Source organism: Nicotiana tabacum, chromosome 22 (assembly GCF_000715075.1).
Source record: "Nicotiana tabacum cultivar K326 chromosome 22, ASM71507v2, whole genome shotgun sequence".
NCBI lineage: Eukaryota > Viridiplantae > Streptophyta > Magnoliopsida > Solanales > Solanaceae > Nicotiana > Nicotiana tabacum.
This window is the reverse complement of record NC_134101.1, coordinates 19,545,072-19,565,606: the sequence shown is the minus strand read 5'-3', so window position 1 is coordinate 19,565,606 and position 20,535 is coordinate 19,545,072. Positions and strand designations below refer to the sequence as shown.

The 20,535-nt window shown below is 41.0% G+C and overlaps 1 protein-coding gene across 1 annotated transcript; it reads right to left on the bottom strand.

The window, feature by feature from the left end:
• Nucleotides 1–6,914: 6,914 nt before the first annotated feature.
• Nucleotides 6,915–9,633, bottom strand: LOC142175733 (uncharacterized). The gene is made up of 4 exons (XM_075242713.1): nt 9,000–9,633; nt 8,695–8,874; nt 7,380–8,129; nt 6,915–7,273 (listed from the first exon to the last, which is right to left on the bottom strand). The coding sequence occupies exons 1-4, from the start codon at nt 9,631–9,633 to the stop codon at nt 6,915–6,917; spliced, it is 1,923 nt and encodes a 640-aa protein (XP_075098814.1).
• Between the last annotated feature and the right edge of the window lie 10,902 nt (nt 9,634–20,535).

Here is a 20,535-nt window from a genome sequence, read left to right as displayed (position 1 = left end):
GATTTCATGATGGATGTAACTATTGCAATGACGTTGGAGGAGGTCTATATGAGATTACACAGGTGGGGCTATCTCATGTGAAAAGGTTAGCGGTTGCGTGGTTTTGATGAGGTTCATACAAAAAGTTCTACTTTCTGCCGGACATGGGATGAATATAATGCGATGGGAGCTTGAGTCGCTTGAAGAAGATGATAAGATAGTTAGAATGCCGAGTGTACGATTGTGGCGGATAATTAGGGATGTGTTATGATTAATCCAACAAGAACTTATGAGAAATTTGGGTGAGCAATGGTGTAGGATCGTGGTAATTGGGAAGAAGAGGTCGTTGTGTGGGTCTAGATCTACGTGATTGTAGTGTAAAGCTAAGTGGGGGAGCCCACCATCTATGAGTGAGTCACGTGGTCGTGTGCTTGTGTAGTTTCTCGTTGTCGGTGCATTGGTGGATTAGTTATGACTAAGAGGAAATCTGACGTATATGTGTTATATTTTGCCTTATCGATTCATGTTCATGTGTTGGGGATGACTCAGAATGTATGCTTCATGTAGATGTGATATACAAGGAAAAGAATTCATCCGGTTGCATTTTTGGAAGTGTTCAGTAGCTAGCAAAGCACTAGAGTTTGGCTATATATTCGGGACCAGGTCAGAGTTGATGACTCTCAATAATGTTTTTAATAGGTTCGAGAATTAAAGTGCGGTGTTCAAAGATTTTGGGTTCGTTATATGGCTGAGGACTGGGTTTTGCAGTAGAGTGTGAAGAACACTTGGGGAATTTCTATGTTATCATGGGTCTACAGTGTTGTGTTAGAGAAGTGGGAGAAACAACTTCAGATTCGCAGAAAATCTAATCAGCGCAGGCATATCAGTTGGAGATACTATTGAGTGCCTAAAGGGGATATGGGGTGGCTCATAGGTATTGAGATGACGTGGTCTTGTGATCTGGGTTACTAGGTATGAGTGTTGTTTGAGGTCTGTTATGTGTTTGAATGGAGCTATTATTATTTCGAAGGCAAGTAAAGAGCAAATTTGGAAGAAGTTGGGTCAGCTAGTGATGGTTTGAATTAGCATGGTTGTGGAAATGATCAGTTCCTTAGATATGTTAAGCTATACATGTGATTTGTGGCTGTACATGCGAGCTTGACAACCACCGTAATTTGATTGGTTTGGAGGTATTGATTAGGATGGTCTGTTATGTGTAGACGGAACCCGGAAGAGTTATGGTGGTTCAGACCACAACTTGAGGTTTGTGTTTTCTGCGGTTATGGGAATTTGGTTGCGTGTTGCAATTGTTCCTCTGAAATGTGTTGAGTGAAAGGGGTTCTAGATGATGAAGTGTTTACTCTATTGGTGGTTCAGGAGTTATGATAAACTTCTTGTACTCTCACATAGCGGCATGATAAGTGCAGTGAGCGGTATGTAAATTGAAAGTTGAGAATCAAGGTTGCGGTTCGGTATTGATAATAATGTCATGAGCTTGGTGGAGTGGGGGATGATTTCAGATGTTCAGAGTATGCTGTTACTATTTACGGGCATCTTGAGGATGGTCTATTTTGCGCAAGAAGTGTTGGGTATTGAAATGCAGATGCTTGACTAGCACTATGGAAAAAGCATGGTCAATGGCCATTAATGTTCGAATTTTACTACCTGGTGCGGAAGGTTGTGAGAGTATATCCCACGGGAAAATCATATAAGCGTGATGTGTTAGTCGTTATGTTGTTAGAGATTTAAATCAGGTATGGAGGTTTGGTACGGTCGCCAATGGAAGTGGTTATGGCTGAGGGGCACTCAATTACTTTGGTTGTGGACTGTGGGAGTTTGTTCTGGATTTGACGGCTGCTCTTATGTGTTATGATTAGGGTCATTGTGGATCCTTGAAAGGTTATTGGCCTAGTATGGATGATCGGGACCGGCTTGGGGTCCGATATTAGAACTAATATGAATTATATGCTCTACATCAGATCAGATGTGTTCATTCAGCATAGCATTGCTTATGGAAGAGTCTTCGGGTGTTGGATGTTAATCCTGTCGTCAGCTATTCTCTGTAATACTATATTATGCCCTATGGGTTGTGAGATAGCTTGATTATTCGCATGTGTGTTGTGGTCCTGTGTAGCTTGTCGTTATTGCACCTTAGTCGTGCTTAAGTCTTGTAGCACGTGGCGCTATCTGTCTCCCTAATATCGTATTTGTGCACTTGGCATCCTTTTGGTCGATATTCGAGCATTCCGTAGGTATGAGCATTGTGGCTCAACGGGTATTTCCTTATTAATTGTTATGTGTGGATCGGATGGCATGCCGCCACGGGTATGATGTTTGGATCGGGTTGCACACCATAACGGTATCATGTATGGATCGGGTTGCACGCCGCAACAACGAGATGTTGAGTATGGTTCCTGATATTTATTTTTGTGTATTTTGCTTCTCATTCTCTGAGAAAGGTTCATAGCATCTGTTCGGCCATTTTATTCGTTATGCGGGTGGGGTAGTTCTTTTCCAGAGTTTGTTTTTCCTTATGTGTCATATTCGAGTCGTAGCTTGTTGGCACATTGATGGCGTCATATGAGATTTTGGTCAGTATTTTAGGTGGATTATTACCTGATCAGCTTGTACTGGGTGAGACGAAATTTTTGATCTAAAACCCGTACGATCGGATTTATGTAAGATATATTAAAGAGAAATGTCACTATTCAGTTCAGAATGAGGTAACACTTCTTGTCAAGAGGAGAAACTCCGTGAGTTATTGATTTGACGGGTGGTTATGAGTTCTTGCACGTATATTCCATCGTCGCAGTATTGTGAAGGTTGTGACCAGGCTTATATGTGTTATGAGGCATACCACAAGCATCTGATTCATAAATTTACAACTATTGTAGTCGAAGGATGTTATTATGAACATACAAATTATGCGGCGCATTGTGGGATGTTAGCATAGGCGTATGATCATGTGTGGGGTTCAGCGTGTGGAGATTGATACAATGTTCGTATGTTAAAATCAGGTCTTGTAGAGAATTCCAGAGGTTGGAATTTGGTCCTAAGGCTTGTTGGCTAATATAAAAGGGAGGATCTTCAGTCTGGCTCGAGCTAATGTACTCACCTGGGTTGTGGTGGCACGGGTAGGTTCACAAGGTGTTGACCAGTGATTTTGGGGCAACTCCGGAGTAGTTCTTGGCACGTTCGAAGACGAACGTATGTTTAAGTGGGGGAGAAGGTAACGACCTGACCGGTAGCTTTGAGAGCTAGTGTGTCGTTCGGCGGTTCGAGGCCGTGAGTAGCTTCACTTCATGTATTATGACTTGTACGCGTGGTCGGAGATGAATTTCGGGAAGTTCAGAGTTGATTCAGATGGAAAATGCTCAATTTAGAATCTTTAAGTAGGAAGAGTTAACTAAGGTTTGACTTTTGAGTAAGTGACCTCAGAATCGATATTTGAGAGTTCCAATAAGTTCGTATGATAATTTCTGACTTGGGCGTATGTTGTAGTTGAGTATTGGGTTGCCCAGGAGTATTTCGGCGCTTATTGTAGAAAGTTAGCATTTTGAAGATTTTTGGATTTCCTAAGTTTGGTTTGAAGTGGATTTTAGTGTTATCGATATCCGTTTAGGGTTCCGAGCCTAGGAATAGGTTCGTAATGTGATTTATGACTTGCACGAAAAATGTGGCGTCATTCCAGAATGTTTAAGTGTAATTAGGATGCGTTCGACGAATTTTTAAGTTTGAAAGTTTAAAGAAAGGTTTCGATCGTCGATTCGTAGTTTTGATGTTGTTGCGCGTGATTTGAGGTTTCGACTAAGTTCATATCCTGTTTTGGGATGTGTCGGTACATTTGGATGGGATCCCGGGGCCGTAGGTGCGAGGCCGCAGAAGCAGCTAGGTGGTCGCAGAAGCGGCTGGGGTTTGAGGATGGATGGGTCCGCGGGGGTGAGGAATCCACTGCACCTGCGAGCATGGCGTTCCGCAGATGTAAAAGCCAAAGCACATGTGCGTAACCGCTGGCGTGACCAAATTTTCAGCAGAAGCGGAGCGGGCAGGCTAGTGAAGGCTCGCAGGAGCGAGCATTTTTCTGCAGAAGCGGGTTTGGCTGGTCTTATACGGGGATCGCAATTGCGATGCATTTTTTCACAGGTGCGGAGTCGCAGGTGCGACTATTTGGCCGCAGGCGCGATGATCGCTGGGCAGAATGCTTTTTGTTTTTGGCAAATCCACTAGGCAAAGTGCCTAGGGCTAGTTATTATATATATAAAATCAAATGCAAAATAAAATGTCAGAAGGTCTTACACAATGAAAGAAATAAACTTTGACGATTACATAATTCCTATTATCAATGTTGGTCAACGTACTCAACACTGATATCACAATTTGCAAACTAATAAAATATTTAAACCGAGTTATAAAAACTAGCCATACTAAGTCTTCACAATTGAGGCCCATATGTATTCTTCGTTTGTTGCAATTTTTGCTACTTTGCTATACCAAATACAAACATAGTGAATCCAGTTTTGTAGTCATAAATGATCTTTCCCAGCCTACGTCTGCATCTTCCTCGTATGTGCATCTGCTATGATCCTCCACATAACATTTAGCAAGTTGTATCGCCAATTGTGCTGTTTTGCCATACCTTTGTGTTTTCATGTTCATGTCTTGTATATCCTTGCATATACCAGTCCATTTCCATGCCCTTATTTCTTCTTCATGATGTGTAGGATCCAGAAGTACAGCTACTGCATAACAAACATCACAGCCACCCGCATCTTTACTAGTTTGTACTATGTACCAGGTTTGCACGTAGTTGAACCAGTATAGTTTTATGATATATGCATGTGATTTCCAATGTTGATCTGTTGAAAGATTTCTATGACTCCCTTCGGGTGAATTTGAGGTATTGATCTGTATTTGGTTATCATTCCATAGCATCTCCTTTGATCCAGTGTTGAATTGGCAAAAGTGTCTCCCTCTCGTGAATCTCGACAGTCTTGTAATGTATTTCCATTCTTGTATGTCCCTTTTATGTAGGTCTAAGTGACAGCTTCGATATAGGAATGTCCAAAGTGCATTGTTAATCCATGGTGCCCTCACTGTCATCGTCTCTTCTATGCTTGTGCCTACCTTCAACCCCACAATCATTGGTTCAACTGTCCAAAAATAGTCGAGGACATTATATCTGCACCAGATTGCACGTGGTTTCCCAGCATGATCTATGTCAAACTTTACTTGATCCTTATGTTGAGATGCTGTATTAATGAAATACATTGACCTGTGATTCCACAATGCATCCATAATATCCATTTTTTCCTCGTAAAAAAGTACATCTCCAGTGGTCCCCTATATAAGAAATCTGGGCAGTAGACTTCATTCTTTTTCCATTTGATCTTTGCATCTTCACTTCACTGGTATTGGCCTTTAGATTTGTATATAGAGCATTAGTGCAGTTGAAGTTATAATCAGTCCCTAACCTCTTGATTATCACCCCTGCAATGGGCTTTTCTGGAGCTGGTACTACCCTGTTCTTGTGCCTCTTTTTCAGTGATCCTCTTCTGTGCATTATTTCTTGCGTTAGCTCATGTAACCTGATCTTGTTTAAAATTGAATATAAGTGCCCAGTCTTCTCCCTCGCTAACATGCTTGTGCTTATCAATGACTCTTCTCCACGGTTATGAGCACAATGTGCTAATACCACCCATTGAAGTTGAGTTATTCGATAAGGCATGTTCACAGTGGTTCTCCCTGCAAAAAAGCATACAATGTTAGTGATAAAACAGTCCATCATACTCTCCTCCCAACGCATCTGAATATGATGGTTATATATACTGCCTTCTCCATCCCATAAATTCATTTCCTCCTCCTTTCCTAACTTCTTGCAACTCTGATTCTCTAGTGTGGGCATAGCAATTTATCATCGTTAAGTAACCTCCTTTCTGTAGAGTCCAATTGTGAAAATACGTCACACACAATGGGACCAGTGTCTAGTGCATAATTTGCAAGATGTTCAGCCAGTTTGTTTCCTTCCCTAAAAATGTGAGAAATCCTAGTATGACACAACACCATCAGTCGCCTTATCTCTTCCACATGTGCTGTCATCATCCATAGAGTAATCCAGTTCTCCATGATAACAGTTTTAAGAAACATTGAGTCAGTTCCTAACCAAATGTTCGACAAGTGATGCACATAACAATACCTCAATGCTTCAAGGATTGCCACTGCCTCGGCTTTTGTATTCGTGGTATCTTGAATCTCCTGCCCATATGCATGAATTATATCCCCACGATCATCTCTCACGCAGAAACTAATTGCACTCATGCCTGGGTTGCCCCTCGATGCACCATCAGAATTCACCTTAATCCATCCCTCCATAGGGAACTCCCATAAAACTTTGACAACCTTCAGCTTTGGCATATGATGCTCTAAGAACTACAACATGTCAGGCCATTTGTGTGGTACGTTTTGCAGCTGAGGTTTTTTAACTCTTACTAATGCTTGTACTGATGTGATCACCTGGTATATCACTCTATTAATCAAGACTGCATCCCCATATTTGTAGCTATTCCTCTCTTTCATAATTCCCACTATATAATAGAAGGCAAGGCTTGAAAAATAGGCTTCAACCTAGGGATCACCTGAGCTTTCCAGCATTTTAATACTGCTTGATGTAAACTTTCACCCACCATCAATCCAACATTTGAAAGGAAGTAATTCCACACTTTTACAGCAGCATTAGATCTGAAGAACACATGAGAAATATTTTCCTCTGCTGGATTCACGCAACACCAACACTTTGATGGCATAAAGTACCCCATCCTCCTAAATGCATCATCGAGGGGCAACTTAGCTTTCCATAGTTTCCACATGAAAAATGAAATTTTGAATGGTAGCCCCTTCACCCATATATTATGGTAAACCATGGTCGACTCTTTCCTTCTTCATAAATACTCCCAGGTTGACTTCACTGAGAAATTCCCCCGAGTCTCTAAAATCCAGTATGGTATGTCAACGTCATCCTGTACACCGGGTGGAGCTATGTGATCAATTATATGTGATGCCAAATCATCAAGAAGAATTTGTCTCAATTTGATCTCATCCCACTTTCCAGCCATTACAACTTCATTCACATTTTGTATGCTTTCATCACAAAAAATATCAGGAGAAGTAATGAAGTAGAATGCCCCCAAGCCTGTCCAGTTGTTGAACTGGAACAATGCCGATCCTATCCTTGGTTGCCAATATATTTGGTGCTCAATTTGATCCCTACATTCCAGCATCTTCCTCCATACATGTGACCCTAGTTTCCATTGCACCAATATAGCATTAGTTTTTTTTGCAATATTTTTGGCACATGAAGGAGCTCCATAAACTTGGCTTTGTCCTAAAATTCCACCAAAGTTTACAAAACAAAGCGTTAGAGATATCATGTGATGACCTAAACCCAACCCCTCCCTCTTCAATAGGAAGACATAAACTATCCCAAGATGCCCAGTGACGAGTCTTTCCTCCGATTGAATTGCTCCAGTAGAATCGATCAAATATCTTATCAATTTTATTAACCACAAAAGCAGGAGGATTGACGACAGAGAGTAAATGTATTGGCATACTTTGTAGAACATGAGAAATTAGAACTTTTCTTCCTCCAATTGACAGTAAGTTGCCCTTCCATCCTTGTAGCTTCTCCAGAGCTTTTTTGAGTAATCCTTGGTAATAGTCAATTCTCCTTCTTGTGTAAAAGATGTGACAACCTAAATATATAAACGGAAAATCATGTCTATTGATCCCAGTGATTCTTTCCACGTTATTAATGACCTCCAAGCTAGCACTGTGGTGCATGTAGATTGCTGATTTCGATTTATTTATCAGCTGGCCAGAGGCAGCCTCGTATGCACTCAACACTTCCATAATAAGCTGCACAGATGTTGCATCTGATGAAGATAAGTTTATTGTATCATCGGCATATGCCAAGTGATTAATTTTTGGGCTCCATTTAGGAATTACATATCCACAAAAGTACAAATTCATATGCAGTGCATTCAAACCCCTCGATAAAGCTTCTGTTGCCAGAATAAAAAGAGTAGGAGATAAAGGATCTCCTTGTTTCACTCCTCGCGAGGATTTAAAGAACCCATGAGGCTGGCCATTGATAAGTACTGAATACCAGTTATTTGAGACCAATAATAAACAAAAGAATAATAAATAAAGAAATACAAGATATAAAGGCAAAAAACCCAATTAAATATGTACACCTAGGAGGAACTGAAATACTAATAAAAGCATATTTCAGGGAAGGAATAGATACCCCTATAGAAATATATTTAGCAGATGATAGAATAATTCTTATGAGTCTCTCGCAAAACCTCATCTTCCTCAAAACTTTAGTCAAGAATATCCAAGAAAGCCTATCATAGGCTTTAGTCATATCGAGCTTTATTACCACATTAGAACCTATTTTTGTCCTCAATTGAATATCCGTGATTATTTCCTAAGTCAATAATACATTTTCTACAACACTTCTGCCTTGTACAAATCCAGTTTGCTCGTTAGAAATCAATTCAGGCAAGATGCCAACTAACCTTTCATGTATGACTCGTAAGAACACCTTATTGATAAAATTGCTCGAGCTAATGGGCCTCATATCGCCAAATGTATTCACCTCTTTCTTTTTTGGAAGTAATACTAGATTTGTATGAGTGATAAATCTAGGTAATTCCTGACCATTAAAGAAAGCTTTCACCATTTCAAACACATCCTCTCCAATGATCTCCCAGCATGCTTGAAAGAACGAACCATTAAATCCATCGGGACCTCCTGCACTTTCTCCATTTAATCCAAAAACTGAGTGTTTGACCTCATCTTTTGATGGCTGCTTGATTAGATCTACGTTCTGCCCCTTCTCTATCAACGTAGGAACATGTTCCAAAATTCCAAATGAGTTTGGGTGACTCTATCTGCTCGAAATTGATCATTAATAAATCTGCATGCTTCTTCTGCCATAGCATTTTTATCTTCAAGCCAATCACCCTCGCTATTTTGAATTCTCTTAAGTTGTAGTCTCCTTCTTCTACCATTCACCTGTGTATGAAAAAATTTTGTATTCCTATCGCCGTCTTTGAACCATTGAAACCCAGCTTTCTGCTTCCAAAATTGCTTCTCCAGCGCTAAAAATTTAAGCAACTCTGCTTGAACTCTCTGCAACCTTTCTCGATTCCTGATAGTAGGATTTAACTCAAAATGAACCTCATGTGCCAATACTATTTTCTCCAAGCTTGCAATATTTTGGAAAATGTCCCTGTACGTGGCCTTACTCCAAGTTAAAAGAGCCTTCTTCAGCTTCTTTAATTTGTAATTGAATGTGATGAATGGGCTTGCATGAAAATCTGCCTTCCAATTCTCTTTCACTACCTCATTGAATAACTCATGGTTAATCCAAAAGTTAAGAAATCTAAATGACTTATTTATTGGAGTGGAGTCCAGATTACATGACAATATCAAAGGACTATGATCCGATTCAATCTTGGAAAGATGAGTGACCTCCATACCTGGCATCATTTGTTGAAATTCAAAGTTTGCAAAGCAACGATCCAATCTTTTAAAAATGCACTCCTCATCTGCACGACCATTCCACCATATATATATACTCCCTTTGAATCCCATATTAAATAAATTACAAGAATTCATACAATGTCTAAAATCATGTACTTCGTTTAAAGAAACTGGCAGCCCTCCAAACTTCTCTTCTTCATCCCAAATAATATTAAAGTCTCCTCCCATGAGCTATAGTGATGACATGTGTGTGGCCAAAGTATACAGTGTATCCCACAGTTTTATTCTCTCAATCGGATCACATTTAGCATAAACTAATGTGAAAATGAACTCCTTGTTGCTTTCTGTATCAAATAATCTCAATGTTAGCTGTTGTACCATTTTAAAGATGACTGTTACTTCATACACTTCATCCATAAATGCCCAGATTTTGTTCGATACATTAACAAAGGCTTGTGCAAATCCAATCCTTCTCTTGTACCTCTCCAGTTTTCTAGATTGTTGCATTGGTTCCATCAAGCCAATAAATTTGAAGTGACGTTGTCTATGCATTGTAATGATCCTCTCAAAAGCTCTTTTAGTTTTTACTGATCTCACATTCCAAATAATTGCATTCATCATAAATTATTATATTTAGAGATGGTTCTTCTTGTTTGAACCCCTACAGGTTGGACATTGGTATTATCCTTCTGTTTATTCTTTCTCTTTTTTCCTAATGATTTTCCCCGTTCACTATGCCTAGGAGATAAGTCACCTAGTCTAGCCACCTTCTGAAAAATTTGAGTAGTAGATTCCTCATCCATATCTATACCTCCTAGATTTTCATTAAACTCAACATTAATTTCATTAGCATCCAACTGTTTATTTACAAGTTTATGGATCAATGATTTTGACATAACCTGCCCAGTACGTTTCTGAACATCACCAGTAGTTGCAATGTTATTTATCCCCTGCCCAGCACTTTTCTGATTTTCTTCAGCAGCTTTATCCCTTATCCCTGGTTCCTCATTGTTAAACACTTGCTGCTCCTTACTCCTTGGAGTTGGAATTCTATTTTCAGCTGTATCTAGAGTACTAAGAGTTTGCCTTGTTTCCTGTATCCAAGAATCTCTCATCAATTTCCTTTAGTATATCTTCATCAAAGTTAACCTTAACATTGATAGAGTTAAGGTTTCCTGTATCTCCATGCTGATGATCTCCATTAGGGATCACATTGTCCTTAGTCAAGATAACTGGTTGATCTTTTTCCACTGTCTCCCTCTGTTGTGTATGTATACCTTCCTCTTCATTGTTGGCATTCCCATTGTTATCATTATCATTCCCATTCAAACTTTGTTCCTCCTCTTCCACACCTTGATCATCTGTAGTTGCATCATCTTCATTGTCAATACGAATTTTCCTTCTTCAGAGTCTTCTTCTACTTGGTCACACCATAATCTACCTCTAAGCTTATTCATGCCCAGTTCTTTCTCAACCTCACATGTTGCAAGCGTATCTAGAGACTGTGATGGAACCTCCTGGCATGACTGATTTGTGGCAACCACATTCATATTTGTTCCTGGACAAAAATCCTATTAACCCATTGAGCTGTCGACTCCTTGTGTACTGCCTCATTACTCCCATTCCCATTCGGATTAAAAACTGAAGCCTTGAGATTGAGAATTTTATTAGCCGACTTTGGAGAATTTCTCCTATTTGCATTAGGAGATGGAATCTTCTGTGCATTACCTGTCTTTTCCACTTGAACATCTTGTACTTATGAGTTCACTGTCTCATTATCACCATTCTCTGCCACCATCAACGCAAATTTGTTGGCAGTAGTCAAAGGAGCATTATACTGCTCAACAACCACCAGTTCCTTACCAATTCCTTGAGTAATCTTGGCATTAGCAGATTGAATTTTAGTCTTCTTTCTAGCTTTCTTTATCCTATTATCTCTCACTTCTTTCAACTGTTCAGATATATTACCAACAACCTTACCACTAGTTAGTATCATCAAAGGACCCGTAGCCTTACCCTTCACCACTATACTACCTCCATCAGCTTGTTTGTTTTTATTGTTATACACCATTAATTCACGATGGATCCTCCAGCATTCAAAATCATCATGTCCTTGTATTCTGTGTTCTTTGCAATATTTAGGCAAGAAATCATATTGAATATTGACCCATTCAGTCCTCACAACACCAGTAGCTTCAGTCTCAATGTCCATTTGAATCTTTTTAGGCAAATCAACGAGCAGATCAACAAGAACCTTAACACGTGCACAACTAGGTCGAGTCTTATTTATTGTAGCCATATCAAGATGCATAGGCTTTCCAACAGCTAAAGCTAAAGAGAATAAGTATTCTTCAACAAAATACGTAGGTAATAAGCCTGGAAATGAAATCCAAGCCATTGCCAATGGTGTTCCTCTCCTGCTTTGAATTTAACATCATAAATAAGCGACCTTATATGGTATTCATAACCCTCCCTATCTTTAACATAAAATGCATTTTTTGATGTAAGAGTAATGAAATCTTCCCATAATGACAAACGTATTAAGACCAGCTTATCTCTAAAATAACCAATGTTACATTCGCCTTTGACACCACATTGAACTGGAATAATGCAATGTAATTCTTGTAGTTCTGGACATTAGTCTGCGAACTTACCCAAGACTACATATTGTAAACCTTCTATGACATTCATTCGACCGACTTCTGATTCCGTGAACTTGACGATAGGCTGCCCATGTATAAATGTTGCTCGTTTGAAAGGGATTGGATATACTGTAGGTTTCTCGTTCGAGTTCTGCTGCGTGGAGTTGTTTAACGTGACTGGTTTTAAGATTTTACTATAATCTAAGGGTTGGGTAGTGTTATTTGTTGTGGTATTTGATGGGGCGAGAGTTGGGGAGGGATGACCAGCCGGTAACGATGGCTGGCCGCCGGCCGTTGCGTGCATTAAGCTCAAATCGCCAGATCTGCTCCCTTGCGCATAGTGGCAAAAATCCTATGTTTTGTGCACTATTCAGTACTGCTCAGCACTGTGTAGCACTGTTCACGCAGTCGTTTTTCTAGAGAGAAAAAAATTGGATCATTTACTACATTTTGCTTCCTTACCAAATGAGCCAAACTCCCTTCTAATGGGATCATGCCACTCGGCAGGATATTGTAACACACTCTAATGTGATCGGTCCGTTCACCTCGACATTATCACATTCTTAATGGGATCGGTCCATTCACCTCAACAGTATCATATTCTTATGGGAGCGGGCCGTTCTCCTTGGCAACACTCTTTTGGGATCGGGCCATTCGCTTTGGTAGTATCATAGTCTTATGGGATGGGGCCGTTCGCCTCGACAGTATCATATTCTTATAGGATCGGACCATTCTCCTCGGCAATACCATATTCTTATGGGATCGGGCATTGATTTTCATACTCATGCTACACTTCTGCACTTATTGTGCCGGTATGTATATGTCTAGTGGTCTTTTGGGCGCAAAGGCGCGTCTATTGCGGGGACTTTACGGTGAGCTGCGTCCCATGATTCGATCCGCAATATACAGAGTCTCCATCAGAGTTATTTACATTTTTCTGTCTAACTTGTATTCAAGAAAGATGTAGTATTGTTATTGTACCTTCTAGTAGATGCTCATGTACTTGTGACACCAGATTTTGGGAGTGTTCTAGAATTTGTTATGGATTGTTTTACATTGATACATTTTACTTATTATTTTAACGTAATTGTACGTAACTACGATTTATTTTAACACACGGACCTGTCTATCTAAGTAAGATTCATGATTTTAAAAATAATAAAATAAATAATTAAATTTTGGCTTGCCTAACGACGACGTTGGGCGCCATCACAGCCTATAGTGGATTTTTGGTCATGACATGAGTAGAAATTATATATTTGGGTTCGTGAGGTTATGGGTAACTTTTATTTATGAAACTTTTTGGAATTCGGGCACGTGGGCCCGGGGTTGAATTTTAGGACTCTTCCAATTTGGGTTGGGTAATTACTCTAATAGTTAAATTATGAATTTCTGAGTATATATTGATTAATTTATACCATATTTGGCAAGTTTCAGATTGCGTGGCACCGATTTGAGGCTTTAGTGTGAATTGTGGTTCGGGAAGAAAATTTGAAAATGAGGTAAGTCTCTTGTCTAACCTTGTAAGAGAGAATTCTCCCCGTAGGTACTATAAATGTTTGTTTTGCTAATAAATGTGGGTGCTACGTGCGCACGATGTTATAAGAGTCCGCATGTAGCTAAAAATCATGTTTATGTTCGGGTAGTTCTAGGATTCTACCATGTAATACTTGTATTATTTGTACTCTACTTGCTAGTTTAATTACTTAAAGTATATTTGATATTTGATAAAGGAATTTTAAAGACCAAACTTCATTACTTTGAGTTTAGGCGGGTTACTTGACCGTTAGTAGAAATTATGCCTCCTTGTGTATTATTATTGTAGTAGTTGTTAATCGGAGTTCCTAGAGTATTCTCTCTTCTTGTGAATCGGGCCAAATGCCTCGGCAGTATAATATATGCATTTATGGTTCACGTCCGTCGATCCTCTATAATGTACATATTATTCTGGATCGGACCATATGACCTCGGCATAAATTGTGCGTGATTTTTCTCGGAATCCGAATATACTTGATATTTTTCCATGATTTGAGAATTTATGAATACTTGATGGCCCTTACTTTTTGAAATTAGTATATTATAGTTGGAGTTTCTAACCGATATTTAGTTAAAGAACCACTTATTTATTGTTCATTAATTCGTTATTATTGATGTATTTCCCTGCCTATTTATAATTTTTGTACTTTATTTAATGATTCTTAGTAAGTGTAGATATCAACCCCTCGTCACTACTTCTTTGAGGTTAGACTAGATACTTACTTGGTACATATTATTTATGTACTCACGCACACTTTTGCACTAATTGTGTAGGATTTGAGACGTGTGCATCTAGCGGCCATTCAGGCGCGTACCCCCTCTACCTAGAGGCTTAGTGGTGAGCTGCTCTCTATGCCCGTTATACAGCGCCCGGAGTCTCTTCTTATTGTATTTATTTTCTATCTATTTTACTCCGATCCATACAGTAGTATAAGAGGTTTTGTATATTCTACTAGTTTGCTCATGCACTTGTGACACCAGATTTTAGGAGTATTCTAGTAGACATTTTATAGTTTTGGGTATTAAATTCACTATATTACTCTTTTATTATTTTATGCTTTACTTTACTATAATTTCCTATTAATCATTCTCTCAATAAATAATATCAATTACTTTAAAAATATTAAAAAGAACAATTACATGGCTAGTTCACTGTTGGCTTGCATAGCGGCGACGTTGGGCACCATCACAGCCTATAGTAGAAATTGGTTCATGACAGCTTGGTATCAGAGCCTTAGATTCACATAGGTCTCACAAGTCATGGGCGGGCCTAGTAGAGTCTACGGATCGGTACAGAGATGTCTGTACTTATCTTCGGGAGGCTATAGGGTGTTAGGAAACTTCTCCATCTTCATCTCCTATCGTGTAATTGTTGTTATGCTAAGTATGTTTCTCTTATTCTCTCACAGATGGTGAGAATGCACACGGAAAATTATTCCGACCATGAAGGAGCTGCTCTCCCTATTGCTAGAGGCCGATCCAGAGGCCGAAGGAGGGCTCCAACTACTGCTAGAGGACGAGGGCGTCCTAGAGTTTCTCCTGTTATTCCACTAGTAGATCCAGTGGAGGATCCTGTTATTGAGGAGCAGGGCAACCAAATCACGGGAGTAGCCATTAAACATTACTAAGAGACATCCCCGCTATATATATATTTAGTGATTCGAGGGTTTATTTTATTAGTTTTAATAATAAGAATTTTGTTTAATTTAATATAACACAAAGTCTATTTTGTACTCTATCTGTGTATCCTTTTTTATTCCTAAAAAATAGCAGATGAAATAGAGGTATCTGCAGCTGAGCCGTCCCCAACGGATTTCATGTCCGCACCGGGATTCCAGGCGGTCATGGGCCATATACTGCGTTTCATGGACTCTAGTAGTCTGGTTTATTTCCAGCAGACCTAACAACATCTCAGGTGGAGGGGGAGCACAGAACCCTACCTCTAAGACCGCAGGGTATGCTGCTACCGCATACCAGGCCTCAGGTGCACTACCTGTAAGCGGGGCTCAACTAGTTGTAGTGGTTATACCAGAGCCCAGTCCAGCCGCGACCGGCGAGCCGCAAAAGCTATTGGATAGATGGACGAGGCTACATCCTCCTACCTTTGGCGGTGAGCGACATGAGGTCCCCCCAGACTTTATTCATCGTTGTAGGGATAGACTGCACAACACGAGAGTATTGGAGTCCCACAGGGTGGACTTTACCACCTTCCAACTGGAGGGCAGGGCCCGTAGATAGTGGCGGTCCTATCTTCTCAGCAGACCAACATGTATCCTCCCTTGACTTGGGACCAGTTCACACGTCTCTTTCTGGAGAGATATATCCCACTCTCTCAGAGGGAAGAGTTACAGGGTCAGTTCGAGCGGCTCCAGCAGGGTCTGATGTTTGTGACCGATTATGAAGTGAGGTTCTCTGAGTTATCCTGCCATGTACTTATGATACTCCCCTCTGATGCAGAGCGAGTGCGGAGGTTTATTGCGGGCTTGTACTATGGAATTCAAGTCACTATGGCCCGAGAGATTGAGATGGGGACTCCTTACGAGCAGGTTGTAGAGATAGCTCGGACGATCGAGGGAATTTGTCAGCAGGACCGAGAGCAGGCACTGGGGGACAAGCAGTCTCGATATTCTAGAGGATTTAATGGTGCTCTGTCTGGGGGAAGAGGTCAGTTTGTGAGAGGCCAGTCTAGTAGGCCCACATATCCAGCACTGCCGCCTTCTCATGGTGCTCTAGTGCGGACCTATTTCCATTCCAGAGAGCTCCTACCATCCTCTGGCTATTCAATATTCTTCTAGTGGGTGTTCATGTCCCCAGGGCCAGACTCAAGGTTAGTCATCTTCCACCAAGAGGTTACTTTGAGTGTGGAGAGCTTGTCCATGTGAGGAGATTATGCCCCAGGCTTCTGGGCAAGGCAGTACAGGAGGGTCCTCAGCCCATGATTATCGCACCAGCCATCCGGCTGCCCAGAGGCGGAGGGCAGGTGGGTAGGTGTCGCCCTAGAGGTGGAGGCCAGTCAGGTGGTGCTCTAGTTAGGTTCTATGCCTTTCCATCCAGACCAGATACAGTAACATTAGACATCATGATCACATAAATTATTTCTGTATGCAGTAGGGATGCTTTGGTACTATTTGACCCAGGGTCTATGTATTCATATGTTTCATCTCTGTTTGCTCATTTTTTGGGTGTTTTTCGTGAGTCTTTGGGTGCTCTTGTATATGTGTCCACGCCAATGGGTAATTCTGTTTTTGTGGATTGGATTTATCAGTCATGTATTGTGAATTTCAGTGGTTATGAGACTAGAGCAGATCTTTCATTGCTTGACGTGATCGAGTTCGAGGTCATCCTGAGCATGGACTAGTTGTCTTTGTATCATGCCATTCTTGATTGCCATGCCAAGACTATTACCTTGGTGATGCAAGAGTTGCCTATGTTGAAGGGGAAAGGTTCATCTATCAGTTAATCTAGCTGGTTATTTCTTTCTTGAAGGCTTGACATACGGTCGAGAAGGGTTGTTTGGCTTATCTAGATTATGTTCGGGACACTGCTGCAAAGACTCCCACAATTGATTCAGTGTCTTTGGTGCGAGAGTTCCCCGATATGGTTCCTTATGATCTACCAAGCATACAACCAGATCATGATATCGATTTCTGTATTGATTTGGCACCAGGTACACAAACTATCTCTATTCCACCATACCGCATGGCTCCGAAAGAGTTGAAAGATTTTAATGAACAACTTGAGGAGTTGCTAGCAAATGGGTTTGTCAGACCGAGTGTGTCGCCTTGGGGTTCACCGGTATTGTTTGTAAAGAAGAAGGATGAGACTATGCGGATGTGCATTGATTACCGCCAGTTGAACAAAGTTACAATAAAGAACAAGTACCCGTTCCCGTGTATTGATGATTTGTTTGACCAGTTGCAGGGTTCCAGGGTGTTCTCTAAGATCGACTTGAGATCGGGGTATCATCAACTGAATATTCATGCTTCGGATGTTCTGAAGAAGGCTTTCCGGACAAGATATGGCCACTATGAGTTTCTAGTGATGTCCTTCGGCTTGACCAATGCCTCGACGACATTTATGGATTTGATGAACTGGGTGTTCAGGCCATATATTGACTCATTGTCATTATCTTCATTAATGACATAATGATCTACTCGCATAGCATGGAGGAGCATGAGCAACATTTGAGAGTTGTTCTTTAGACCTTGTGGGAACATAAACTATATGCTAAGTTCTCCAAGTTCGAGTTCTGGTTAGATTTTGTGGCATTCTTGGGGAATGTTGTATCAGGCGAGGGTATTAAGGTAGATCCTAGGAAGATCTCGACAGTCCAGAGTTGGCCTCGTCCTACCATAGCGATCGAGATCAGGAGCTTCTTGGGGTTACCAGGTTATTATCGTCAGTTGGTGGAGGGCTTCTCATCTATTGCATCACCTTTGACTAGACTGACCTAGAAGGGTGCTCCGTTTTGATGGTCCGATGATTCCCCGACGAGCTTTCAAAAGCTCAAGACCGCATTTACTACAACATCGGTGTTAGTGTTGCCTTCCAGTTCAGGGAAGTATACTGTGTATTGCGACGCTTCATACATTGGCTTGTGTTGTGTATTGATGCAAGAGAGGCGAGTTATTGCATATGCTTCACGTCAGCTGAAGCCCCACGAGAAGAATTACCATGTACATGATTTGGAGTTGGCCGCAATAGTTCATGCTCTCAAGATCTGGAGGCACTATCTTTATGGGGTGTCCTGTGAGGTTTACAACGATCATCGCAACTTGCAGCATTTGTTCAAGAAGAGGGATCTCAAATTGAGGTAGCGCAAGTGGCTTGAGTTACTAAAGGACTATGATATTACCATCCTTTATCATCTAGGCAATGCTAATGTGGTTGCGGATGCCTTTAGCAGAAAGGCCTAGAGTATGGGTAGTTTGACATTCATTTCGGTAGAGGAGAGACCATTGGTTTTTGACATTTAGTCCTTGGCTAACAGGCTTTTGAGGTTGGATATTTTGGAACCCAGTCGAGTTATTGCATGTATTGTGGCACAATCTTCATTGTTTGAGTAGATCATGGTGCGTCAGTACGATGATCCGCACTTACTGGTTCTTAGAGAGACGGTACTACATGGTGGAGCCAAGGAGGTTACTATCGGTGAGGATGGTGTTATGCAACTCCATAGTCGTCTATGTGTTTCTAATATTGATGGATTGAGGGACAAGATTCTAGAGGAGGCACACAGTTCTTGGTATTCTCTTCATCAAGGTGCTAAGAAGATGTATCAAGACCTGAGGCAACATTATTGGTGGCAGTGGATGAAGAAAGACATAGTTGAGTACATAGCGAGATGCCTAAATTGCCAGCAGGTTAAGTATGAGCACCAGAGGCCAGATGGCGTACTTCAGCAGATGGTTATACTGGAGTGGAAATGGGAGCACATCACTATGGATTTCGTAGTTGGGTTGCCACAGATGTTGAGGAAGTTTGATGCCGTTTAGGTCATTGTCGATAGGCTGACCAAGCGGACACACTTTATTCCAGTGATGACTACGTACTCATAAGAGAGGTTGGCCCAGATTTACATTCATGAGATTTTCCGGTTACATGGTGTGCCTGTTTCCATTATTTCACATAGAAGCCCTCAGTTCACTTTGCACTTTTAGAGAGCAGTACAAAGAGAGTTGGGTACCCGGGGAGAGCTCATCACAACCTTTCATTTGCAGACCGACGAGCAGTCAGAGCGGACATTTCAGATCCTGAAAGATATGCTTAGAGCATATGTGATTAACTTCGAAGGGCAGTGGGATCAATTCTTGCCTTTGGTAGAGTTGCTTATAACAACAGTTATCAGTCCAACATCGAGATGGCTCCATTTGAGTCTTTATATGGTCGACGATGTCTTTTTCCCATCGGGTGGTTTGAGCCCAGCGAGGCTAGGTTATATGGCACTGATTTAGTGAAGGATGCCTTGGAGGGGGTAAAGTTGATTTAGGAGTAACTTCGCACAACACAGTCTAGAATGAAGAGTTATGCGGATCAGAAGGCGCGTGATTTATCATTTATGGTGGGCGAGAAGGTTCTCTTGAAGTTCTTGCCGATGAAGGGAATCATGAGGTTCGGGAAGAAGGGCAAGCTGAGCCCAAAGTTTATTGGTATATTTGAGGTATTGAGGCACATTGGGGAGGTTGCTTATAAGCTTGCCTTGCCTCCCACTCTATCTGGAGTTCATCCGGTTTTCCATGTATCTACGCTTTGGAAGTATCATCCCGATAGGTCACATGTGTTATATTATAGCACAATTTAGCTAGATGAGGGCTTCGGTTATGAGGAGGAGCCAGTTGCCATTGTTGATAAGCAGGTTCTCCAGTTGAGGTCCGAGAAGATTTTTGCAGTAAAGGTACAGTGGAGGGATCAACCAGTCGAAGACGTGACTTGGGATATTGAAGAGGACATGCGGAGAAGATACCCATACCTATTCCTCACTCCAGGTATGATTATAGACCCGTTCGAGGACGAACGTTTATTTAAGAGGTGGAGAATGTAACGACTCGATCGATCTTTCTGCTTTCTAGATCCCCGTTACCCTAATTAAGATTTCTCGTATGCTTCTTTACTGTTTTATGACTTACGAGGATGGTTGACTTGGGTTTGGAAGGGTTCGGGTTGAAATCAAAACACTTCATTCCTTAATAGTGGCCTAAGATAGCCAAGTTTGGCTTGAGTCAATGTTTTTGGTAAATGGCCTTGGAACCGGGATTTGATGGTTCTAATAGGTTAGTATGATGATTTTAGACTTGGGCGTGTGTTCAGATCAAGTTTTGAATGACCCGAGAGCATT

Bases quoted from the DNA above. Each gene is read 5' to 3' on its own strand.
- LOC142175733 (XM_075242713.1), bottom strand. From the start codon at position 9,633: ATGGGATTCAAAGGGAGTATATATATATGGTGGAATGGTCGTGCAGAT. The intron at 8,875-8,999 runs GTGATTGGCTTG...CTACGTTGATAG, and splicing joins GAGAATTCAAAATAGCGAGG to AGAAGGGGCAGAACGTAGAT. The intron at 8,130-8,694 runs GTCAGGAATTAC...ACTGGTATTCAG, and splicing joins GGTGAAAGCTTTCTTTAATG to TACTTATCAATGGCCAGCCT.